Source organism: Zootoca vivipara, chromosome 2 (assembly GCF_963506605.1).
Source record: "Zootoca vivipara chromosome 2, rZooViv1.1, whole genome shotgun sequence".
Classification (NCBI taxonomy): Eukaryota; Metazoa; Chordata; class Lepidosauria; order Squamata; family Lacertidae; genus Zootoca; species Zootoca vivipara.
Genome location: NC_083277.1, coordinates 106026151 through 106052753, shown reverse-complemented (window position 1 = coordinate 106052753; position 26603 = coordinate 106026151). Strand labels below are relative to the sequence as shown.

The 26603-nt window shown below is 41.3% G+C and overlaps 1 protein-coding gene across 4 annotated transcripts in view; it reads left to right on the top strand.

Annotated features, from left to right (window-relative positions):
- Positions 1–26603, top strand: part of RHOT1 (ras homolog family member T1) — a 48173-nt gene that overhangs the window by 5319 nt on the left and 16251 nt on the right. For all 4 annotated transcript variants that reach the window (XM_035103857.2, XM_035103858.2, XM_035103860.2 and 1 more), the window contains exons 2-18: positions 328–386; positions 1868–1949; positions 4524–4567; positions 6713–6766; positions 7687–7739; positions 8935–9043; positions 10337–10438; positions 13401–13499; positions 15306–15414; positions 16079–16199; positions 16450–16534; positions 16951–17096; positions 18389–18489; positions 20139–20269; positions 21530–21613; positions 22827–22946; positions 24423–24625. In XM_035103857.2, the coding sequence (XP_034959748.1) occupies positions 328–386; positions 1868–1949; positions 4524–4567; positions 6713–6766; positions 7687–7739; positions 8935–9043; positions 10337–10438; positions 13401–13499; positions 15306–15414; positions 16079–16199; positions 16450–16534; positions 16951–17096; positions 18389–18489; positions 20139–20269; positions 21530–21613; positions 22827–22946; positions 24423–24625 (1702 nt within the window). The remainder of the gene's footprint in view (positions 1–327; positions 387–1867; positions 1950–4523; positions 4568–6712; positions 6767–7686; positions 7740–8934; positions 9044–10336; positions 10439–13400; positions 13500–15305; positions 15415–16078; positions 16200–16449; positions 16535–16950; positions 17097–18388; positions 18490–20138; positions 20270–21529; positions 21614–22826; positions 22947–24422; positions 24626–26603) is intronic.

The following is a 26603-nucleotide window of genomic DNA, read 5'->3' as shown; positions in this document are numbered from 1 at the left end:
GAACTCTGGGAATGCGAGGGTTTTGTTCTTATCTTGACAGAGTAGTGTTGTTTTATACTCAAGCAGGGATGTTTCTTTCCCATGTAATGCTCTGTTTATGTGAATTGTGCTAAGGCACCAAGAAATCATCCATGCCCCTTGTTCATTTTATTTTTGTATCCGTCACTTAAAAAAAGAAGAATCTTTTCTTCAAGCAGGGCTTGTCTACACTACAGATTTGTTGCTGGTCAGTTCAAATAAAACTTCATGTCACTCCGGCCTTCTGCCAAAATAAGATGTGTGGTTATAGAAATCCTCTGCTAATTTGTGTGTGTTCAAATTTCACAGCCAGAGTTGGGAAGACATCACTTATTATGTCTCTTGTCAGTGAAGAATTTCCCGAAGAGGTAAGATGTATTTGTTTTCGGTATTTCTATATTTCCTGAGCAGCAACATCCTCCAGGTGTTTTGCAGATTCATGAACAGTTTGCATGATAATCAGTAATTCCATTAGGTAAAGTTTTTTTTTTAAAGTCCCATAAAAGAAGTAGAAAAATCGTAAAATCAAACAATGCATTATGCAGTTATTGTTTTTATGGAATTTGAAGGATTGAATCTGGAGATCTGCCCACACAACACAGTTAGCAGAAGCTGACATTTCCCCCAAGGGGCAGATGAACCTTATTGATGAGGGTGGAGTTGGGACTCTGGCATGGAAGACTGAGCAGGAAAGGGGCAGGTGGCAGAAAATGAGGCAGAGACACCTTCAGCTCCATTCACAGATGATGTGAGCAGCCTCTGCCTGCTTTTTGGCTATCTCCTATGCTGCAGCCTTTCCCAGTCAGGAGCGAGAGGTTGTTCAGGAGGTTCTGAGGATGGGGCAAAAAATGTCAGCCTCCACAAGTTGGTCAGATACCCAGATCCAACTCTGCTTTTGTTCTATTTCCTCTGCAAACACCTAAAACTGTAACATAGCTATTAAAATATGTTTTAATAAAGATCAGTAACTGTCTGAAGAATGTTTGCAAACACAAAGCAAACTTCAGCTTTTTGCCATATGGGTGCACTGCTACTGTTTTATACATTTCTAGTTGATCATTTGTCTGCTGGGTTTGGCAATCGATTTCATTCACCAGCCTGCACGGTGATATTGGTCTAATCTGTTAGCATGCTGGGTTGAATGAGCTCCAGTTCACCCAAGCATTTGCTGAACTTTCACTACCCAGCTTTTAGTGATGATTTTTATTGACTGGTTTTTGCTACCATGGATGGGGGCTGCTGATGTAATTTGTTTGTTTGTTTAAAAAATGTAGCATACTTTGTTGTTTTAATGTGTTTTTGTTCTGATATTTTATTGTACCCTGAGATTTCTTCAAAATGAAGGACAGTGTATACATTTTGTAAATAATAAATTCCATGGTGATACAGAGGTAGTGAAAGACTTGGCAGAGTCACTGACTGGTCTGAGAATAGCATTATTGTGATCCATCCTGTTGCTCATTCCAGACTAATGAGGAAAACAGCCAATATGCTAAATATTTAGTGGGATTTCATAGCTCAATCCTGTCTATCTTCACATTCATTGATCCAGGGAGATACATAGCAAAAATACTTCAAACTGATTCATAACTGAAGTTTATGTGTAGAAACCAAGAAGTGAATTTAAAGTATATTGGACTATTCATTACAAAGTGTTAAATTTCAAAACTTGGCTTTGGAAAAATATGCCAAGACTTGGAAGTTCCTTGATAGAGGCTGTAAAACCATGCAAGTGTTAAGGATAAATTTAGCTAAATTTCCATTGGCTTCAAAGGTTTCTGATTGTATTTATCAAGTTTTCTTTGGCATTTGGGCTAGTTTCAGGAATGCTCCTTTTTCACAAATGCAGGTTCCTCCCCGAGCAGAAGAAATCACCATTCCAGCTGATGTTACTCCAGAGAGAGTGCCAACCCATATAGTGGATTATTCAGGTAATGGATCTGATTATTTGACAGACTTATAAAACAAAAAGGTGGGGGGGGGGAAGAGAGGGAGAGAGTGATCACAATTTAATTGACCGACACCATAAAGGAAGATGGTGAAAAGTACATTTACAAGACAGAGAACTAAAGAACCAAGAAACTCCGTCTGCCTATCAACACATAAAAGAGGACACTGGCTCCCTGACCCTATAGTTCATGCACCCTTCCACTGATAAACTAATATCCCAAACACTCCCATGATCCCCACAAATATCACTTTTTCCCTTATTCACCCCCATATAGCCCTACAGATGGAAAATGCTCAATTTTTTAGCCAGAGGCTAAAAGGCCTTTATTCAGATGTATGGAAAGATACCTGGCTTAGGTGTACATTTTGTATTGTTTTTAAACCCATCTTTAGTTGTGTTTTTTACTGGTTTTAAAACTCTCTTAGCTGTTTTTATAAATCTCTTTGAAATGTGTTTGGAAGACAGTTCATAAGTAGTAGTAGTAGTAGTAGTAGTAGTTGTTGTTGTTATATAAATGGAACTAGTCGCTTACATACCCTGAAATATGGTCAGTGCTCTTTGGAAGCTGCCTGTAGTCATGCGTTAGTTGAGATGGAAGACCTTGGGCAGGAAGATTGCTGGGAAGGCTCCTGGCAACGCTTAGAGTCTCTTCCAGGTATAGAGTGCCAGGCTGCTTCTCTGCCTGCCTGCAGCTACCAAGGCACCTGGTATTTAAGATGGATTTAATGTACATCTGGCTAGGTGCAGAACTACATTAGCTTTTGCCAAATACTTGGAGTAAAGCAAATGTGTTTTTAATTGGTTGAGTAGCAGTGCTTCCTATTTGTACATGCACTGTAAACCCTTGTGCTTTATTGAGAGAAGTGGGTGGTATCCAACTAACTCATTGCATCAGTGCAAGGATTTTCACTGGCGCAACAGAACCCTCCACCCGACACTCCTCCTCAAATCTGCTCTCGAGGGTTGGAAGAACCCTTGGAACAGAATTAGGTGGATGCCGGAGATAAAAGTTATGTTGCCCAAGAGGAACATGTTCTTTGGATACCGCACAGTGTTTTCATTCTAGCAGTGTTCTGACAACTATATTGTCTCAACACAGGAGTGTTTGAAGTGACAGAATTTACGGAACAAATCTTAAGCAGTTAAGCTCTCAGCCATCTTAGTGGGATTTCCACCCTTGCTTTTTGTCTGAGTGAAGCGAGGCCTTGCGTTTAGCTTAACTGTTTTGGTATTTTGTTTGTACTCCTGTAACTATTTGACTAATGACAGATAAGAATGAAATTTAGCACGTTCTGAAAAGTGTGGAGGATGATGCAAAATCCAAAGCAGTGTGATCCCTCCATGGAAACATCAGAATGAAAGTTGAGGTGCACATACAGAGTACCACCCTGTGAATCAAGGCCTAGCTTTACCCTCTCACTTGTTGGCGAGGAGGGCCAGCTGTATATATGTAAATGGAATGGAATAACTTTTTGGCTATAGCTAAAATTCATTATCTGGCTACGTGCGAAAGTGCTCTCAAGCACTGTGGTTAGCTAGTTTTAAAGGTATAGCCCTGCTATAGATAATCACAAGTTTCCATGTCACCACCCACAGCAGCACTTGGGGGGCCAGTGTGAGGCTTACAGCCTAGCCAGGATTATGTAGGACTAACTGAGATGCCTTAAAGCTATGGCTTTGCAAATCCCAGTACCCAAGCTTGTTCCAGTTAACCATGCAAAACAGAGCTTTTGTCTGACAATTTTCTGAACTTGCAAAGTTTTTGGTTGTCTTTCCTATACAGGTACACTTCATTTCCAAAACTCAATGCCTTGTTCAAGCAAGAAAAAATAGGTGGTTCTTTCTCATCTGTATCAGCATTGCTCTTAAGATGGTATTCAGGAAAATACATCTTAGAAACTGCTTTGGAAACTGTGCTGCAAGAATTCTTTTCTCTGTGGCATTCTTTCCTAATGACAGTACATACTTTTCATTCTCATCTAAATTATTTCCCACTTCCATGTGATTTCCCTTGGGAGCTGAAGGCTAAAGAGCACGAGCCAAGGATATTTCCACGTTTTTTTTGAGGAAACCACACAGGAAGAGTGCACCCAAGTCTTTATTTTACCAGTGCAATGAGGCTGTGAGATGAAACATGCACATTTTAAATAGTAAAACTGTCATGAATTCACATAATGTTCATGGCTGTGTTGGAAATCAGTAGTAAAATGGCTAAATTCTCTGGATTGAAAGTTGCTGTTGTTTTCTGAAAAAATCTTCTCGCACAATGTAGCCACAAACTTTGTGAAAAGTACTAAGGGGAAAAAAATGTAAGAAACCTGGTCTTTGATTAAACAAGGCCTGAGGAGATGATGGTATCTGCCGGAGGCGATATAAAACTTTTTAAGAAAGATGAATGTGTCAGCTTTAGACAGAATACATTTTTAGCTGAAAACTTGATTCTGGTTGGCAAATGCTTCTCCACTTCATTAGCAGTTTTCATATACCTCATTGATTGAATCATCATCATCACAGAGCAAACGAACAATAACCAATCTTCTCTTTTTTCGCACAGAATCCGAACAAAGTGACGAACAGCTCCATAATGAAATATCGCAAGTGAGTCAAATGTGCCTTTTGCTCTGAAATGCTTTGTTTTATATTTTGTAAAACAGTGTCAGGGTGAAATTATTTCCACCTAAGAAAGGCGAGACTGGCTTTAATTTACTCTGGAGTCATTCAAGGGCATAGCTCTGAGCACAGGTGTGGGGAATTGCTGCAGCCTGTAAAATAACAGGTGACTGATGTTTATTTTAATGTTTTGTACATGTGTGGAAATAAGGTTCAACAAGTTTATTTCTGCAGAGAACAATCTAGTTACCTTTCAAACCCTCAGATCATGGGTAGGTAAACTAAGGCCCGGGGGCTGGATCTGCCCAATTGCCTTCTAAATCCAGCCCACGGATGGTCCGGGAATCAGCATGTTTTTACTTGAGTAGAATGTGTCCTTTTATTTAAAATGCATCTCTGGGTTATTTGTGGGCCTGCCTGGTCTTTTTTACATGACTAGAATGTGTGCTTTTATCTAAAATGCATCTCTGGGTTATTTGTGGGGCATAGGAATTCGTTCTTCTTTTTTCAAAATATAGTCTGGTCCCCCACAAGGTCTGAGGGACACTGGAGCAGCCCCCTGCTGAAAAGGTTTGCTGACCCCTGCCTCAGACTGTAAAATGCTCTCCTTCACTATCTCAGGCCATTGGGTTAGACCAGGCATCCCCAAACTTCGGCCCTCCAGATATTTTGGACTACAATTCCCATCATGGGAGTTGTAGGCCAAAACATCTGGAGGGCCGCAGTTTGGGGAAACCTGGGTTAGACCATTGGTAACCAATGTAGGGCCTTCAAGATGGGCAACAACATTGGCCATACCGTACAAGCTGGGACTGGCAGGAGTTATATTCCAGCAATATCTGGAGAACACCATGTTGGCTATGTCTAGGCTGAAAACTGAAATGCATGATTGAGGCCAGCTGTTGAATCAAGTCAAGTCCTCAAAGCTCTACCTTTATTTATTTTTTAAACGCTTTTCCAACCTACAAGCCAGAACCGCGCAATAAGTAATCTTTGGTGTTTTCCATTTTTTACCACGTGAACATACTGGCTTGGATCCACTGAGCTGTGAGCAGAATTTTCTCACTGCCTACATACACCATTGCTCCTAAGGTTTGGGACACCCCCCTCTGGCATAGGATACACCCCCCCTCTGGCATAGGATATGTGTAAAATAGCTCAGTCGGTAGAGCATGAGACTCTTAATCTCAGGGTCGTGGGTTTGAGCCCCACATTGGGCCAAAGATTTCCTGCATTGCAGAGGGTTGGACTAGATGACCCTTGTGGTCGCTTCCAACTCTTTGATTCTATGACACACCAATAAGGGGTTCCCCATGCACAAGTACAACTGCCTTCTGCTTGGAACTATTGCTCTGTGGGATGCAAACCAATAGGCATAAGAAGCAAGCCTTTTCTCTTAGTCACAGCTAACCGAGATGCTGGTGTGGAAAACATGTTTTCCTCCTCCTTCATAGAACATCTTTTGGATAAATATTTGCAAAACCTTTTGGAAGAAAAAGTCCTCCTCATCAACTTTTTTTGTTCTGACTTAAGTGTTGAAGGAAGCACATGCTCGAGATCCATAAACAAAAGATAAATGCAATTAATGGTGTTTTTGGTCTACTTTAGGCAGAATAATCTTGCTGCAACAGAGTGCAAGATTCCTCCACCTGATCTTGGGTGATTCCCTACCTCTGGCTTTCTCTTAAGATTTTCTGGGGATACAAGGCATTGCAGGGGACTGGACAGGAAAGGAAAGATTGGTTTGCAAACTGGTCTTCAACTCACACCGCGTTCACTACAGCCCAGTATGCAGATAAATGCATTTTGTCTATTTGTGTCATCTTGATTTTAGTTGTTGACCGAATCATATTCATAAGTAAACCTCTACTTCCGGTTACGCAGCTTTTACCATTTCCACCCGTAATGTATGCTAAGATTTGTTCTTCTAGGCCAGGCATCCCCAAACTTCGGCCCCCCAGATGTTTTGGACTACAATTCCCATCTTCCCCGACCACTGGTCCTGTTAGCTAGGGATCACGGGAGTTGTAGGCCAAAACATCTGGAGGGCCACAGTTTGGAGATGCCTGTCCTAGGTGCTAAAATCTCGGAAAACCTTACCGTACTCATCTGGCTATTTCTTCTCTGTTCCAGGCGAATGTAATTTGCATAGTATATGCAGTTAACAACAAAAATTCAATTGAAAAGGTATGAGGAAAGCATTTTTGTTGTGCTCTAGCTGGTGTTCATGATGTAGCAGACCCCTTGAATGTACAAGTTTATATTTAAGGCGTCCAGATTCTTTATTTGGAAAAGCTTTGAATGTCAAGATGTGGTTTATCTGCATATGCCAAATATCCCCCCCCAAAAAATACAGCATTTTCAATCTTGCAAAGTACATTACAACTGCCTTGGTGCATTGGCCTCTTTCTCCAGGAAGACAGCTGTCCCTCTTACATTTAAGGAAGGGTGTGGGGAATAGAAAAAGCTAGCATTTGCATTTTTGTAACCTGACTGCACAAACATTCTGCGTTAGAAGGAAAGGAGTCCCAACTTCCAAAGCACTGAAATAAAGATAAAATGCACTGAAACACAAGTTTCTCTAGGTGGAGAGTGGCTACGTTTCTGTGCTTCTTTGAGTTCTTGGTTGTGGGGGTATGCTGTTTGACCTTCTTTTTCATTCTTCCGGTGCTTCCATGGTATTAATTTTGGAAAACAAACAATAGCTTCTTTAGTAGTATTTATCATTTCTGTCAAAATTAAATTCCAAGAATCTTGCACCAGCTGGCAATCCCACCATAAATGATAATACGTACCAAATTTATTGCAACCCCTCCAAATTTATTGCAACTGGGCGATATAGAAGAAAACCTTTTCGGCATTTGCAGAGCAGTACCTGTGTAATAATTTTAAGGCATTTTCCATTTAAAAAACTGGAAACGGTTTTTGAGGGTCAGGATTCCCAAATTTTATTCCAATTTTTGGGGCGAATTTGTCTGCCAGTCTTTTTAAGGGGTTCCAATACTCATTGAATCCGGAAAGTGCATGTGGCAAAGCGTTTGTTTCGGGTTGAATGTAAATAACGGCCCAGTCTAATACTATTAATTATCACTAATGTGTTGATTTAGGTAACAAGTCGGTGGATTCCTCTCATTAATGAAAGAACAGACAAAGACAGCAGGTACATTAAAACAATGGAAATACCATGTTTCTCCAAAAAATAAGACGTAGCCATAAAATAAGCCGTAGCAGGATTTTTAAGCATTCAAGGAATATAAGCCATACCCCGAAAATAAGACATATTGATAGGCGCAGTAGCAATGCTGGCTGCGGCAGGAGGAGGAGGGGGAAAAATAAGACATCCCCTGAAAATAAGACATTGGGGGGGGGGTTTTATAGGAAAAATAAATATAAGACTGTGTCTTATTTTCGGAGAAACACGGTAGATTAAATGCAAATAGATTAAATGCTGAAGCAAAAAGCATCAGTATGAAACAAGGCCTGAACACTTACTGCTTAAACACTCATGAACTACTTTATGTGGAGTTTATACTGCATTTGTCTCTTATTATTTGGGCGATAGTTTTTATGAACATAACATTGGCGAGCTGCAGTGTTCTGACAATTATTTATCTAAGGGCGGTAGATGCTTCACAAAACACTTTATTTCCTTAAACCCAAACAGTTAAACTGTCACGCTATCTGAAGAATAGTGTTGCAAGCTGAAATTGCAATTGTGTTTCGGAAGAAGATTGGTGATAAACTCAAATTATCTTCTAAACATTTTTTCTTTGTTTGGCTTAAATCGGGTCACATTTTAGGCAAACACTTCAGGAAGCTGTTTTTCAGTTTCCTAAAGTTTTAAAAATGACATTTTCCAATTAGCTTGTACGTTTTATGGGGAGACTTTGTGAATATGCTTAATACACTGGGTACTTTAGTGAATGTATAGTAGTACATGAATTTGTACAGAGGTTACTTGAAATTTCAAGGCTGCCTTGTTTTTAATTATTGTGCACTTAATTCATTTTTTGATACACACACCGGAGCTCCTGGCTTTGAGGCCACCTGCTGTAAAGAACTTCAAAGTGAAGTCTTTTATGGCTTAGGTTTAGCAGGCATTGTATTTTTCATTGGCTAACTGGTTTGCTAGTCTTAAATATTTTTCCAAGGGAAATCAGAATCTTCAATTTTTGCAAATGCTTGCTCTGGAAGAAGACCCAGTTTTACTCAGATTTGTTTCCTTTTTACCAAATTGAAACACAAACCTGCTTATATAATAGTTCAGTGGACAGTCATAACGATGGTAGTATTATAAGGTGCCAAATAACTGCTATTATATTTGATTGCGAAAACTTTTCTCAACTTATTTTCAGGCTGCCTCTTATACTAGTTGGGAACAAATCAGATCTGGTTGAATACAGTAGTATGGAGACGATCCTTCCCATCATGAACCAATATACAGAGATAGAAACTTGCGTAGAGGTAATCAAAAGCTTTTTCTCAGCATTCACAGTGGCTTAATGGTTACATTGTTAACTTTAATAAGAATACAATTTTATTAAAAGTGGTTTTCCGCGCTCCATAGCCAAATTCTTATATTTCTGCAATTCGTGTTCTTGTTAACTTCTAGTTACGTTCCAATTGTTATAATAATCACAGCTGCATTCTTTATGATTGATATTCGTGTTGTTATATTATTTAACTTTTCATAGGATTTCAAGTGAGGAGCTCTAACTCTTTTTCTTTTCAGTCTGCATGTGTCAGTCTAATATGTCCCATTTCTGTTTCTCTTGGCCTCTTGCAACATCCTTGAAATTAATCCATTGCTATTGTTGTCCTCCCAGTGTAGCTCAGGGCTATACTCACATTTGACAATGCCAAAATAGAGCCTTATCTTCCTTTTCCCCCACGCCACGCCCCTTTCCCTGAGTGTCCTGTCACTTTTTTCTATGAGCCGTGATAGAAGGGCCTGTGCATAGGCCCATGACAGAACTTTTACATGATGTTTAGCACATTCTAGTTTATTTCCATCAATCGCTCTGGGAAATTAAGACTGCTGTGTGACTGGGGCCTCACCAGCACTGGGCTTTGCAGTGCACCCAGGAGGCTTAAAAGCAAAATTAAAGGGTTCTCTAGAATGGTGCCTATCCACCATTGTACATAATTCCTCTCAGCTGCCCACATCCCAGATTTGCTCCAGTGGGTCGCACGAGCAGAAATCTGCTTTTGCAACCTTGGATTCCAAACACACACACCCCAAAAAAGTGTTTCCAAACGGGAGAAAGGGCCAGGAGATTTTGAGGACCATTTCAAAAGACCAGAGCCATCACCACCGCTGGGCCCGCATCTCAGTTTGTTTGTTTTTTGATGTGAGCTGCTTTTGGGGTGATACTGGCATTAAAATAATGTTGCGTGGAATTAAAACTGCCTTGATGCCATGCCATGTTTAGTGTCTCTGTATTCTTACAGAGTCCGTTATTTATTTCAACCCACTTTTCAATGTAAACTAACATTTTAAGCTGACAGTAAAACCATAGCAGCTGGTTAAGGCATCAGTAAATAAAACGGTGTAGATCAGTCGACAAACTTTTAACAGCATGAAAGCAGCATTAGAACACACAAGATAAAACAGTTAAAACCATTAAATGTAAAAAATAATCCCATCAGGACCTGAGTCAATAAAATGCAGAATATTCATTGCTTGGGCAAACTAGGACTTTCCCCTGCTTCTGTATTAAGTTGACAAGACTCATAACTTCATTTCCGCCCCCCTAGTGCTCAGCCAAGAACTTGAAGAACATATCCGAACTATTTTATTATGCGCAGAAAGCTGTTCTACATCCTACAGGACCCCTCTATTGTCCAGAGGAAAAAGAGGTATTTTGCTGCTTTAGTGTTATAAAATCAGCATTACGGGTAATATACCCTAACGTTTATGCACCAGCACAGTCCTTTCTGTCTCCAAAAAGGGCGCTTTGGTATTCAGAGTGCATGTCTTGTAAAGCTAAAAGATGCACCTGTTGGAGTTCCCAAATCTTTGCTATCTTCTGCTTTTGTTTTGGGGTTGATAGTCGTTTAATGTGAATTTGATATTGGGGTAGCCTGAGTTGAGGTATTCCAGGAAGAATTGTCAGAGGAGATAGAGCAATGGGAATTGGAGAGGGCATCATAAGAGAAGAAACTTTTAAACATCTTTTAACATGCTTTTTAACATCTACATGCAGCCACTGGGAGAGATCATCAGGGGGTTTGGGCTGGGTGTTCATCAGTATGCGGATGATACCTAGCTCTGCCTCTCTTTTAAATCAGAACCAGTGAAGGCGGTGAAGGTCCTGTGTGAGTGTCTGGAGGCGGTTGGAGGATGCATGGCGGCTAACAGATTGAGATTGAATCCTGATAAGACAAGTACTGTTTGTGGGGGACAGGAGGCGGGCAGGTGTGGGGGACTCCCTGGTCCTGAATGGGGTAACTGTGCCCCTGAAGGACCAGGTGCACAGCCTGGGAGTCATTTTGGACTCTCAGCTGTCCATGGAGGCACAGGTCAATTCTGTGTCCAGGGCAGCTGTTTATCAGCTCCATCTGGTATGCAGGCTGAGACCCTACCTGCCCGCGGACTGTCTCGCCAAAGTGGTGCATGCTCTAGTTATCTCTCGCTTGGACAACTGCAATGCGCTCTATGTGGGGCTACCTTTGAAGGTGACCCGGAAACTACAACTAATCCAGAATGCGGCAGCTAGACTGGTGACTGGGAGTGGCCGCCGAGACCACATAACACCGGTCCTGAAAGATCTACATTGGCTCCCAGTACATTTCCGAGCACAATTCAGTTGGTGCTGAACTTTAAAGCCCTAAACGGCCTTGGTCCAGTATACCTGAAGGAGCGTCTCCACCCCCATCGTTCTGCCCAGACACTGAGGTTCAGCGCCGAGGGCCTTCTGGCGGTTCCCTCGCTACGAGAAGCCAAGTTACAGGGAACCAGGCAGAGGGCCTTCTCGGTTGTGGCACCCACCCTGTGGAATGCCCTCCCACCAGAGGTCAAAGAGAACAACAATTACCAGACCTTTAGAAGGCATCTCAAGGCAGCCCTGTTTAGGGAAGCTTTTAATGTTTGCTGGATTTCTGTATTTTAATATTTTGTTGGAAGCTGCCCAGATGGGTGGGGTATAAATAATATATTATTATTATTATTATTATTATTATTATTATTATTATTATTATTATTTATTATAACCATTAAATCTCTTGCGGCTTCTGGTTGTTCTCCCAATCCAAGGGAGATCCAGGTTGCTGTGACAGCTACTCTCCCAGTTTTAGAGATTTTTGTTCTACTGCCCATATTTCTGCCCAACATTCTCCCCTCTTGAACTCAAGAGTGCCCCAGATTGATAGTCCTGGGAGGTTTCAGCAGCCATTTTGAGCCCCTCATCCCACTCCTCCATATCATGGTAGGTTGTGCTTTCTCTGGGTGTGTGTGTGTGTGTGTTTTGGGCAGGATGAAGGTAATCTGAGGGTGGAGTACAGAGCCACAACTTCATAGGTTTTTAGATAGGCACTCAGTCTGTGGTAGATTGGCTAGAACGGCCTGCCCTCAGAGACTTGTGCATCCAGCTGTTTTCCTGATGGCTCTTGGAGAGTTACATACTGCTGGGGCTGGTCCCATTTGAAATCGTGTTCGATCCCTGATATGGAGGAAAGCCTGTCTAGGACTCTAGGTGACCAACACAACTGTCCTTAAATGCCTTCTTCCCCTTGATAGAGCTTGTCTGGCTTCTTGGTTTTCTGAAGAACTAGGTCTGATGAAATGACAGTACAGTAATGGATGGTAATAATACAACAGCAGTGAATACAAATATCCATATCTTCTGGGTATTATTTTTCAGGATATCTGAATCCCTGACTAAGACATTCAGCAGCTTTCATTCTCAATATTCAGGTGCACCAGTATGTCACAAATCTAAGGGCAGAATACAAATGTAGAAATAAGTTTAAAATTGAAGATTCCAAATGGGGCTTAGGTCAACTTTGACCAAAAATATATATCCAATTTTGGCCTGTAAATGTTGCTGTGAGTCTTACCAATATGGGGGGGGGCCTTGTATAAATTTTGGGCCTAAGTCACTGCGTTAGCAAGCCTCGAAAATCGTGTTTGCATTCAAAAAGGCCCTAGTCAGAAATAATTTTCTTCCAAATTGAATGTTGGTCAAAATTGACTGAAGTCCCTTTTGGAATTAAGCTCTTCAATTATAAAGCTTAATCTGTTTTAATCCTAACAAGGCTTAACACTGCCATCATGGAAGCTCCTACTGATCTTTGTTCTTGTGTTGATGAAGAACTTAGACGAAAGGGATGGATAATGATCAGTCCTTGTGTTCTTCAGCATGTTTCTCAGTCCAAGCCTGTTACAGGCAAAACGTTCATTTACAGAGAGAGGGGGGGGGGGAAATGCTTGACTATTTATATTTATTTGCCCATTCCTGAAGATTAATTAGTAGCTTTCCCCATCCTAAAGATGTGCTGCAAAAGACCCACAGCAAAACAGAATGGCAGTTCCACCACTTTACAAGTCTGCATTAAGATATCAAATGTTTGGGTTTAAAATAAAGTCTTGGGGGGGGGGAATACTGCCCGTCTCTTGTACTGCTCTCTGTCCCAGCTCCCCTCTTTTCCTTTTCCTAGCATACGCAAACAGAAAAGAAATCGGGTGTGCAGAGTTTTGTTAGAATTCTGTTCCATTTTTTTAAAAAACAGGGTTTAGGGGTTTCCTATTGAATTTAAAAAAAATGGTCGGCTTGCCAGAATAAAAAGAAACCCACTTCTCGCTTTTTTCCTTGATCTGTAGATGAAGCCTGCCTGTATAAAAGCACTAACTCGGATCTTCAGGATTTCCGATCAGGATAACGATGGCACCCTTAATGATGCAGAACTCAACTTCTTTCAGGTACCTCTCTTCTCCTTCTGTCACCTGCTGCGTTTTATCTGTGGCTATTACCTCCTTCCTAAGGAAAGCAAGCCAGCCAGATCCAGTGGTGTAATTTTAATGCATTCCTTTCCACCCTCACAGGAGGCAGAATGCCTCTTGTCTGGATCCAGTCCTTTATGCTTCACGAGGTGCTGCTCCTTTTGTCAGGAGGCAGAGCAGGTCTGCGGGAGGACAAGCAAGAGGAAAAGCCTGCAGCACTTGGGATCCCGTCCGAGGAGAGGTGTCACTCTTCCATTTCCTAAGCCCGCCTCTCCAGCAAAAATTTCAGCCTGTGTGAGGGGATGGTTTAGCAGCATCCAGATCGGGAGAAAAGCAGTAGATGTGGAAAATGTAGAGTCGCATCTTGGGTGTCTGGAATAGGAACTTTTGGGTTCTTTCAGCGTCGTTCTTGTTTCCCCAACTGCCCATATGGAGGAAATGAGGAAATGCAGAATCTAGGGGTTTTGTATACCTGTGATTGAGTAGGAACCTATCCGGCAAAAACAAAAAGTAGCATCAAAGGGAGATTTCTCTCCATCTGCTTTCCCACCTATGAGATCTCTGCTTTCCACCTCTGGAAGAAAACGACTGCAAGACCATAAAAATGGCCCATCTGGAAAATGTTAATCACCCCCTTTCCCAGTACTACTGCTATCAAACTTACAGCCTTCCCCCCCCCTCAGATACTGTACCCCACCTTCAAATATGTTTTATCGTGTTTTTAATATTCTATTGGGAGCCACCCAGAGTGGCTGGGGAAACCTAGCCAGATGGCAGATGGGTGGGGTAGAAATAATAATAATAATAATAATAATAATAATAATAATAATAATAATAAATACCTAGAAAATAATAAATACCTAGAAAAATGGGGGCAGCCATTCAGCGCCTCAGGATTTCTGTGTCTCCAGAAACAGAACTACACACTCTGGCTTTGCTTCTATTGCCTCTGCATGAAAATGACAAGCTTTGCCTGCCCTCAGTATTGTGTACGTTTGTGCTTCCCTCCTAAGGAGAGGCAGGGAGAAAATAGCAGTGCTCTGGGTGTGCCTAATTTGAGTGCTTTCTGCTGGGAGACAGAGAGAGATTGAGAGAGAGAGAGGAACAATACATAGGTGTGCACCAGCAACAGAGCGCCGTGGGGCAGAATCTGTTCACACACAGAACTCTGAGCTCATGCACATTACGGTTTATGATCTATCCGAGGAACGCCAGCAGCAGGGGAAGGGAGAAGAGATTTTTTTTTACTGATCCTCTCTAACCCTGCAACCCCACCCACACCACCCTGGAGGATTGGGGGACCCCCTGGAACTGTGTGGGAGGCCATGCTGGTGGGATGGTGAACTGGCAAGTCTTTTCCCTCTGCCAGCCGGAGCATCCCTTGAACAGAACTGCCTTCAGGAATGGAGTCTGGATCCAACCCAATAAGCTGTTTTATCTTGTGAATTGCTCTGAGACCTGCGGGCATAGGGCAGTAATTAAATTATAAATATAAATATAGATATAGATCATGTGATCATCGAATGAAATTTTATTTGCCCCCAAGCCGCTGCTTAACTACAAGACTGGCTTAGAAACCGTGATCTTGTTTCTGAGCCTGTAGCCATTGTTGGCTCTATGCATTCAAACACCTCCTGCTACTGTGTGATCTGTTAGCTTGCTTCTTGGTATGAAAGTTGGGGTTCTAACATGAGATCATGGGCTGTAGTGAAATGTTCCAGGCCATTGAGTCTATATTACCAAGCCTTGGTTTGAAATAGTTCTAATATTCCTTCTTCTTTTTAGCGAATTTGTTTTAACACACCATTGGCACCTCAAGCACTGGAAGACGTAAAAAATGTAGTCCGGAAAAATCTAAGCGATGGCGTTGCAGATAATGGATTAACATTAAAGGGTAAATACTATTTGTTTCTTTCTTAAAATACGAAGATGGGATGGAGCCTGAAGATGACTCAAAAGAAAATGACAGGAATGCATTACTTAACCTCTTGCTATTTTTGAAGCCACACACAACTGCATGTTTTTAAGTGTTAATACACCAAAGTGTAGTACCGATTATGTTATGGATACATTGAGTTGTAGATAAATGGGTTTGTCCACAAAACCTGTCTCGCCAAAATGGCAGCGTCTTAAATTAGCTCCATCTGTGCCTTTCTCTGCCTGTCTGGATATTTTCAAGGTCGAGATAAACATGCAAGCAAAAGTACATAGAGCACTTTCTTTAATTTACCGCCCCTCCCCCCAATTCACTATATTACCTGCCACCAAGAGGTGAGCTGGAGGAATCACAATTACTATTTTCTTGGAGGTGGAGGCAGTTTTCAGTGTGCTGTCACTACAGCTGCGACTTGGAAAACTGCAAGCTTAACGCAACAGTTTTTACAGGAGATTCTTGGGTAACATTTTTTTTGGGGGGGTAGGAGATTTTCCTCTTACGATTATTTGCTCACTCCAAATGAGTGAGTTTGCTCTCACCCTCTGTTAACATCTAAAAATCCCAACACCTGTCATTGCTATGTGGCCAAGATTAGTAATTTAAGAACTTGCTTTTTTTCCAGGTTTCCTTTTTCTACACACACTATTTATTCAGCGAGGGAGACATGAAACAACCTGGACAGTATTGCGGCGTTTTGGATATGATGATGACCTCGAGCTGACACCAGAGTATTTATTTCCTTTGTAGGTATCAGTGGTTTGTTTGGTTTTTTTTAAAAAAAGAAGAAGCCTAAATGCAAATAATTATTATACATTTGAAAAGTAGGTTCCTTAATCCAATGCAGCATCTTCGTACTTAAATATCTTATGTGTGTATGCATATGTCGGATAGAGCTACATTCATATTGTTTCCCTCCTGCCCTGCCTGCTTGTGAACATCTCGCAGACACCTTTGTAATTTAAAAAAAAAATATGTTTCTTGCTCTCTAACCAGATTAAAAATACCTACGGACTGCACAACAGAGTTGAATCACCATGCGTATTTGTTCCTCCAAAGCATTTTTGATAAGCATGATTTGGTAAGCTTTTAATTCTTTCCATCTTTCCAGCATTGTCTGTACTGTGAAAGTATTGGGTTGGGTGGGCAGTGGGGAGAACACTCTGAGGCCCATAGAAATCTCCTTTACCCTAGGCAATAAGTCAAAAGTGTTTATTTCAAGGGCTCACAGGTCAAGTGACTGTGTTACATAACATGTTTCCCTGTCCAAGAGGTTCATGATCTAAGCCAATAGAGATGAGGCTTAAAGAATTAATGGAAAAGCAAGGGCATTATGGGAAGTTATTTGACTGGCTTCGTTAATTATTTTCTGCTTTTTGTGATTACCATTCGCTTCTGTTCTGTACATTTCTTGCAAGCCCATATTTGTTTCTTAAATATAACACATCTTTGTAAATAATGAATAAATATAAATAAATTTCCTAAATCTGTTTTCAGGACCGAGATTGTGCTTTGTCTCCTGATGAACTCAAAGATTTGTTCAAAATTTTCCCTTATATGCCATGGGGACCAGATGTCAACAGCACCGTTTGTACAAACGAAAGGGGATGGATAACATATCAGGGATTTCTCTCTCAGTGGACGTAAGTGCAACACTTAAAACTCTGAAATTCCCGTATTTATTTTGCTTTTTGAAAGGGCTGCCAGAGTTTGAGGGGTGGGCAAGGAATGACTCCTCATGATCAATCCAACCAGTTCAGCTTTAAGGTCACAAAGTGATTTGACAAAGTCCATTCTGAGTTAGAAAGCGTCAAAGCTAATTTGTACAATCAACAGAAGTGGCTGGTAATGTTTTTCCTGCTTCCTGCTGCAGGTAGCAGTCTCAGGTGACTGAAGGTTCCCCTACCTCCTTAAAAACAACAACCCTATACAGTGGTATCTTGGTTCTCAAACTTAATCCGTCCCAGAAGTCCGTTCCAAAACCACAGCGTTCCAAAACCAAGGCACGCTTTCCCATAGAAAGGAATGCAAAACGGATTAATCCATTCCAGACTTTTAAAAACAATCCCCAAAACAGCAATTTAACATGAATTTTACTATGTAACGAGACCACTGATCCATAAAATGAAAGTAATAAACAATGGACTGCAGTCACACAATCAATCAATCAATCAGTAGCTGAACTGGGTTCCACACAGTCACAAAAACAAAACAAAAAGAGACGCAAAAATGCAAAATAAATAGCAAAGACAGACAGACCTCAGCGTAACACTCAAAACAGAAGTGGCACTCAAAACGGAGCACGTTCGACTTCCGAAAAATATTCGTAAACCGGAACACTTACTTCCAGGTTCGCAGTGTTTGGGTTCCAGGTTCTTTGAGTACCAAGGCATTTGAGAACCAAGGTACTACTGTACACTGACAACAAGCACATTTGAAAGAAAGGAGTAGGATTTCAGTCTAGCCCAACATGTTATTTTTCTATTTGTAGGGAGCTTTTTGGTGGAGGGGGGAGCATGCAGCTCTAAATCTGCAGTCCATGAGAAGTTTTGCCAGTTGATTCAGCCATAGCTGAAAGCTAGCAGGTCTCCCAGAAAATGCCTTCTGAGTTTGCTTGATAAAACCTCCTGCAGCAGGCAGATTCACCAGGATACCTAATGTGACTAGAAGTGGAATGGGATAGCCTTGCTTTCTGCAGACAAAATGAATGCCTTTCTCTATCCTATCCTTCCTTTCCATTCCCTGTTTTTTGACAACTGCTTGCCTGCATGCAAAACCATAAATTTGTCAATTATGTTGGTTTCCTTACAAGTCTTTGTAAATGTATAGGCTTATTTCACCTTTACATACCAATCTTAAGTGCCTTATCATGGAAATCTAGGCTCAGAGGAATTTAGACAATTTAGAAAATTACCTTTTTTGTTCTCTCCGTCAGATTAACTACATATTTGGATGTACAGCGCTGCCTGGAATATTTGGGCTACTTAGGATATTCAATATTGACTGAACAGGAATCCCAGGCATCAGCAATTACAGGTAACAGCCTACAGTGCTGCACTGTATTTTGGAAGGATTTTAGAAAACAAAATTTTTCACTGCTTAGCTGCCTTTTCCCTTTCAGTTGAGGATGTGCAACATCAAAGGACAGAGTGGCAAGCCGTGAAATGATGTGCATGACACAAAAGGAGGGGGGAGGCATCTACCTGTCCAATAATGTGTAGTTCAAAAAACATATAATTTTTTTCCCATCCATCTTCTCCCCATCCCACCAAACCCACTTCATTGGCTGCCATGTCTGGAGTGTTGGGTAAATAATGGTGCCAGTAATGCTGCATCAAAGTCCCCCCCCCCAATTTGTTCTTCAGTAGACTTAGTTCAGCACCACCCATGAACCCCTCTGTCAAGTGCAGTCTGGGCTAGAGGAAAGAGTCATTGGCATAGACCAGGGGTCAGCAAACTTTTTCAGCAGGGGGCCGGTCCACAGTCCCTCAGACCTTGGGGGGGGGGCTGGACTATATATGAAAAATATATATGAAGGAATTCCTATGCCCCACAAATAACCCAGAGATGTATTTTAAATGAAAGGGCACATTCTACTCATGTAAAAACACACTGATTCCCGGACCGTCCGCGGGCCGGATTGAGAAGGCGATTGGGCCGGATCCAGCCCCCAGACATTAGTTTGCCTACCCATGGAATAGATGGTTCTGCACAAAAAATGTTGGATGGTTGGCTAGTGCAGTGTTTCCCAACCTTGTGCCTCCAGCTGTTTTCGGACTACAATTCCCATCATTCCTGACCACTGGTCTTGCTAGCTAGGGATGATGGGAGTTGTAGTCCAAAAACAGCTGGAGGCACAAGGTTGGGAAACACTGGGCTAGTGAGCCAAGAGGGGCAAAGTGTTGTCAGGTCTAGAGCCTAAGCTGGCCACTTGCCTTTAAGGGATATTTCTGCCATGATGGCAACATTGTGACCGTGTTAAAAGTGAGCAGTGAGCAAAGAGGTAGTGAACTGGGTATTGAATTTTGCATATCAACTAGCTAATCATAGAACTGCAGAGTTGGAAGGGACCCTGAGGATCATGTAGTCCAACCCTTGCAATGAAGGAAAAAGCAACTGTCCCATGCGAGGATCACCATCCATTCTTCTCCCCTGTTGCTAGCTAGACCCATCCAAGGTACCTGTAGGGTATTTATGGGTCTGTGCCCACATAATAAATGATTGGTTGTATTTTTATGGTACAAGTATTTGGACAAGTGTTTCCACTGTCACTTTAAAGCGCAAGGACAGCAGGCTCCGGGAAGCTAGCTGGGAAGTTCTGAAGAATTTAATTTAATCTCTTCTTAAGATGGTTACCTAGGAAATATTTGGTTATAATCCAGTTGGCTGCCAACTCTGTAACAATATAGGTAAAGGTAAAGCTAAAGGACCCCTGGACGGTTAAGTCCAGTCAAAGGAGACTGTGGGGTTGCGGCGCTCATCTCGCTTTCAGGCCATTTCTTGCACTGTTCTTGACCTCCCCCATCCTGCAGATTTCCATGGAGCATCCAGTTAGCTAAGTTCTCTGGATCCCAAACTCTTGGTTCTTTTATGGTTGTGCCACATTGTTACAAACCATAGTATTCCTGTGTCTGTAATACAGTATGTACATTTGTGTGAAATTTTCTCCCCCCCTTTTTTTAAAGTAACTAGAGATAAAAAGATTGACCTGCAGAAAAAACAGACTCAGAGGAATGTGTTCAGGTGCAATCTAATTGGGTTGAAAGGCTCTGGAAAAAGTGGAGTCCTCCAGGCACTGCTTGGAAGAAACCTAATGGTAAGAATTCTTCTGTTATTTATAAACAGGTGACACTAAAACAGTATTGTGGTTAGGCAGTAACTGCTGCCTTGCAAACATACTCCTAAAATCTTTTCCCAATCTATCTCTTCTTTTGCTGCTTCTCTTTCATTCGCCCCGTTTGTTTGCTCCCTCTTTCTGAGGTGATGGAGATCTGGTTAGTATTGAGGCTGCTTCTCAAAGGCTAGAAGAAGTGTCTACGGCAGACACCCCCAAACTGCGGCCCTCCAGATGTTTTAGCCTACAACTCCCATGATTCCTAGCTAACAGGACTAGTGGTCGGGGAAGATGGGAATTGTAGTCCAAAACATCTGGAGGGCCGAAGTTTGGGAATGCCTGGTCTACAGTGTCTACAGTATTCCACAGCACTTATTCTCTGGGTTTGGAATATGGCCAAGAGAGAAAGTGACAGATTTTTCTCTAGAACGGGCACCCCCAAACTGCGGCCCTCCAGATGTTTTGGCCTACAGCTCCCATGATCCATAGCTAACAGGACCAGTGGTCGGGGAAGATGGGAATTGTAGTCCAAAACATCTGGAGGGCCGAAGTTTGGGGATGCCTGGTCTACGGTATTCCACAGCACTTATTCTCTGGGTTTGGAATATGGCCAAGAGAGAAAGTGACATATTTTCTCTAGAACAGGCACCCCCAAACTGCGGGCCTCCAGATGTTTTGGCCTACAACTCCCATGATCCCTAGCTAACAGGACCACTGGTCGGGGAAGATGGGAATTGTAGTCCAAAACATCTGGAGGGCCAAAGTTTGGGGATGCCTGCTCTAGAGTACTCCATCTGGACCAGAGAAGGAGCACTGCAGAGCTGCTGCTGCTGCAGTATGTGTTTGGCAGAGTTTCAGCAATATCTTCTGAGAGAATCCCAGAGCCCGACAAGCAGGTCTGAGAGCTTAAAAGCTCTTTCCACACCAGGAAAATGCAGCGCAAAAAGAGCATTTAAACTCTCTGCCTTGCATGCAGTTGATTTGCGGGATTTCAACTGGCCGGCTTTCAGCCACGTAAGGTTGAAATTGCACAAGTTAATTGCGCACAAAATGAGATTGTACTCATTTTTTAAAACAGTTTCCTGCTGAGAGACTCCTGATTTATCGTTCGGCAATATAGGATTTGTTCTGTTCTGATTAAGCTTAAATTAGAGAATTAATCAAGCTTAATTAGAGAATTGATTAAGCTTAAATGAGAGAAGCATTTGCTTTTAAAATAATGGAATTCTTTTGTGCTTTCAGAGAAAGAAGCATATACGTCCAGAGCACAAATCTTATTATGCAATCAATACAGTCTATGTGTATGGACAAGAAAAATACTTACTGGTAAGACTATGTCATTATATTGATAAATGAATATGAAGCATTATTCTTTTATGTCTCTTTTCAGAGTATCAGTGGAATTGTATAAAAGTTTTGCAATCCATGTAGTATACAAAAAAAAGGGGAGTGTTTACTTCTGACACCATACAAATGCATCAATTGTGAAACATCTTGCTATTTAGAAATTGAAAGCTGAAACTGCTTTCTTTCATGAGACTTGTTTTTCATGCACTGGTTTTTGGCTTTGTCCGGTTTGGGCTTTGATTTGTAATACAGTATTTCACAGGTGAAATTGTATCTATAATAGGGCTGCCATAGTCCGGAATTTCCAGAAGCCCGGGCGTATGGCAGTGTCAGAAGTGTTGGTTTGGGGGCAAATTTCCTATTAAAAAAACACCTTTTGTGTCGGGATTTTCACTTTTTGAAATATGGCAACCCTAAATTCTATATTATGCTAAGCTGATTTATGGTGGTGAAATCTTCAGGCACAGATGTAGGAAGGCTGGGCCATATTGTGCATTCACTGTCCCTGCTTATTTAGCACTGCAGCTGTCTTTCCATTGCCACATGCCTTCCTTTATGCAGCAGCCTTAAGGGCTATCAAGTACACACACAGTTCCTTTCTGCCACCTAACCCTTAACTGCTTAAGCATTTGCCTGCTGCCTTAGGATTGGATAGGCTATGAAGAAATGGTTAAACAATGATATGCTACATTTAAAGTGGTTTGGGGACAATGAAATGCATGGCACATGACTTTTGATCTACCAGGATGTGTAAGTACAGGCGGACGCTGACAGGCATGTGTAAGTTATATGCCAGCAAGTCTGCATCTTACACAGTATTCAGAATAGTGATGTGTGCAGACGTATCCCATACGTCCTTTGCAACGGTGACTCTTGATTTGTGGCTTCTTTATGCAGCATGTATGTATGTATGTAAGTCCTGTTGAATTCATAGGAAAAGATCACTGACTGCATTTAAAATACACACATATAGGCACACGGGCACATTTGTTCCAAGAAATCTTCCTCTCCTAGTAAAGAGTGGCCAATATAGAGATAAGTAGATGCTGTCTACATCAATGTTAGTTGCATTTGGATACATTTAAAAGGGAAAAAAATGGGGGGGACCTGAATGTGAAAGCAAAGAAATATGCTTCATGCTTGCAAAGTATATTTCATAATTTTTTATCTCTTTTTTTCCTCCACCCCTTAGTTGCATAATATTTGTGAATCTGACTTCCTATGTGAGTCTGAAATCATGTGTGATGCTGTGTGCCTAGTGTATGATGTCAGCAACCCCAAATCCTTTGAATACTGTGCCAGGATTTTTAAGGTTTGTATGTTGTATGTGTCTCTTCTAAAAGTTACAAAAAAATCTAGAAAATAATTGCACACACACAAAAATACGTATCTTTTAGCAGTATAGAAAATAAATGTTGCAGAAACATGCAGGTATTGTAAATAATACATTCAATGCATTTGACTCAAGATATTTTTTCTCCGCCCCCTGCCCTCCTATCTCTCTATCCTACCCTCTCTATCCCTATGTTACCAGAGGGAGGGGAATCAGCTTTATAACCTGAACTCCATGGAAGAAGGGCAGTATTAAAAAAAATGAATTAAAAACAGGCTACTATCATCAGGGGTGTATCAGCAGGAGATTTGGACTAGATGGCATTTTGAGGTACCTGTGATTCTCACCTGTACTTGGCAAGGGGAAGTATGATAGGTTTCCTCTTAAGGCTGCTTCAAATGCAACAGGATTCATACAGGAATAACATCTACATTGAAATTTGCAATAATTGTGCAAGGAGATTTATTGTGTGTGATTCTCTTTCACTTGTGTGGATGCTCTGGGAATCTTTTATTGACTGCACCTTCTTAGCAAATGTATACACAGTGATTTATAGTGTTCAGGATAATTCCATATGGAGTCTAATTTGGTACTTTATTTTGCGAGTGAAGCATTTATCATAAAAGTAAAGAGATTTCAGGCATTGTTCACAATATTTCCCCAACAAATAGTTTCTTGTGTATTTTCAAACATTTCAGAATATCAAAGATTTTACCAAATTTGATTCAGATAACAACTTCAGATTAAAAAGAATCATATACCTCAACGAGGCATTTTCAGGCTAGCAGCTCCCAACAACTACCTTCATTGGACAAATGCTATGGAGTACAATATACTGTACAGTCGTACCTTTGCTCCTGAACGCCGCAAACCCGGAAGTGACTGCTCTGGTTTGCGAACTACTTTTGGAAGTCGAACGTTCGACCGGGCTTCTGCAGCTTCTGATTGGCTGCAGGAGCTTCCTGCAGCCAATCAGAAGCCGCACTTTGGTTTCCAAACATTTTGGAAGTCAAACGGACTTCCGGAATGGATTCTGTTCGACTTCCAAGGTACAACTGTACTGATTTTTTAAAAATTATTATTATTATTTGCTGGATCAGTCTCAATTTCATATCTAAAGAAGCAGTACATATAGATTATTTTCATTCCTTAGGCTGAATGATACATTCTAGTCCACACTTAGTTTCTGAACTTCTATGTCACATTAAGCATTTGTATACAACAGTTTTGGGTTTAACTCTCTGTAAGAATCCAAAAGCAGTCTTGCTTTGTGGTCGTGGGACATGGATTGTGAGATTATTGTTTGAGGAAAAGCTTATAGAAAGCCCTTTTGGATTTGCATGAGGACAGTCAGTGTGAATAAGTAGATTCTATGAATTTCCCCCATTTGTATATATTTTCTATTTTGTGTCTGTTTGTGTTTTGTTTTGTTTTGTTTTTTGTTTAAATATTTAGCAACACTTCATGGACAGCAGGATACCTTGCTTAGTGATAGCTGCCAAGTCAGACCTTCATGAAGTTAGGCAAGAGTACAGCATTTCCCCGGCCGACTTCTGCAAAAAACACAAAATGCCTCCACCACAAGCCTTTTCTTGTAACACGGTTGATGCGCCGAGTAAGGACATCTTTGTTAAGTTGACAACGATGGCCATGTATCCGTAAGTACCCAAGGAACCCCAATATTCATAATTGCATGGATCATGACAACTTTGCATGTTGTTGTTGTTGCCATAAGGATGGAACTCACTGAAATTTGTGTTTAGCAACAGAGGGAGATGTTGATGATGCAACCAAACAAAGAATTTTAACGCTGAATTGGCAAATAAATGCAAGTAATCTAAATTAACTGCAAAAAGCTCCTGCGTACCAACTGTTGCACGTAATGTGATTTTGAGAAGTTTGTCTGAATACATTGCAGAATCGCATCTAGCTTAAAGACATTGGGTTCTATTCTCTCCATAAATGCATGCACTGCCTTGCTCATTGTCATTACTCATTCATTAACGGAGAGTTTTGAGCATGTCCCAAGGAGACTGGACCCTCGTTTACTGGGAACCAAATCAAATCAAAACTTTATTGTGGTCCAAAGATCCACCAAACAATTTCAAAACTAGATACAGTTAAAACGACCAGACAGACAGATGGAAGAAACGAAGGCAGTCATTTTGTTTTATCTAGGGCATAATGATCTTTATTTCTTATAACCTCCGAAAGAAGCTTTGCCACGCCCAGTGTAATATCATTTGACCTGTCTTCCAAAAGATATTTAATATGGGAGGCTTCGGAATTTGCCAGTAAGGGTTTGATCAGTTGCCTGCTCATATTGCCCACAATGCAGTAGGACATGCTTCATACAATCGACGTCCTGGGAACATAAACAAAGCCTATTCTGATAGGGGATGCCTCTCAGTCTGCCATTTAGAACTTCCAAGGGAAATACATTTAGAACTTCCATTTAGAACTTCCAAGGGAAATACATTTAATCTGGCTTTGGTAAATAAATGCTGATAGGTAGGTACAGACAAATTCCTAAGGTATGAGGATATCTGAAAGTCGTACCTGTATTGGATTCCAGCTGCGACCGGGCTACAAATTACATAAGATTGGGGTCGCAGGTTACTATGTGAGATGTCCCAAAGCTTTTGCCTCAGGGATTCAAGGGCAGTGTTCCTGGGAACCAAAACAGGTATATTTACATGGGGGGGGGATGATGACAAAACAAGGCTTCAGGTAAAACATTAGTATTTGCTTTTTGGAAATACTGTGTGTATTTTCACAGATGAAGAAGAGCCCAACCTCCAAATATAGACTTGAGAGTATTTGGCTCTCATGGTGGTATCTGGTTTATCAGTGTACCGCAGGCATCCCCAAACTGCGGCCCTCCAGATGTTTTGGCCTACAACTCCCATGATCCCTAGCTAAGAGGACCAGTGGTCAGGGATGATGGGAATTGTAGTCCAAAACATCTGGAGGGCCGAAGTTTAGGGATGTCTGGTGTACCATATTAGCATATTTCCTCAGTAGGCCTTCATAAATATATGGGCCAAGCTCCAAAGAATCGTGAAACTAGTTCCGGGTGTCCAAGGTGGCTCTGGGTTCAAGAGCAGCTCTCTATGCCACATGGCAAAACACTTCCAAAATGGATGGGAATTGGAAACAGATTTTGAAATGTGACATGATAGTCTGCTATTCAAAGAAAAATCCTCCAATCCTGCTAGATGTAGCCAAGCTCTTAGGCATGTGTAAACTCGTTCTTTGGATCACAGTTATGTTTCACCACAGTGATGCGGGGGCAGCATGTTTCTCGAATCCTTTTTTTAATTTTTTAAATTAGATTTATATACCTCCCTTTATCATAAGATGTCAGGGTGGTTCACAGAGTAAAATACAGGATAAAAACATGAAAATAAGTAAAACAAAACAGCAAAGCAGTAACCTCACTTTCCCACAAGCACATTAAAAAGGCTGTAGAAGGGGAACGTTTGCGTGACGCCTAAAAATATATAAAATACACACAAACATAAACATATTAGAAAATTCCTTCAGTAGCACCTTAAAGACCAACTAAGTTTTTATTTTGGTATGAGCTTTCGTGTGCACGCACACGTCTTCAGATACCTGTGCACACGAAAGCTT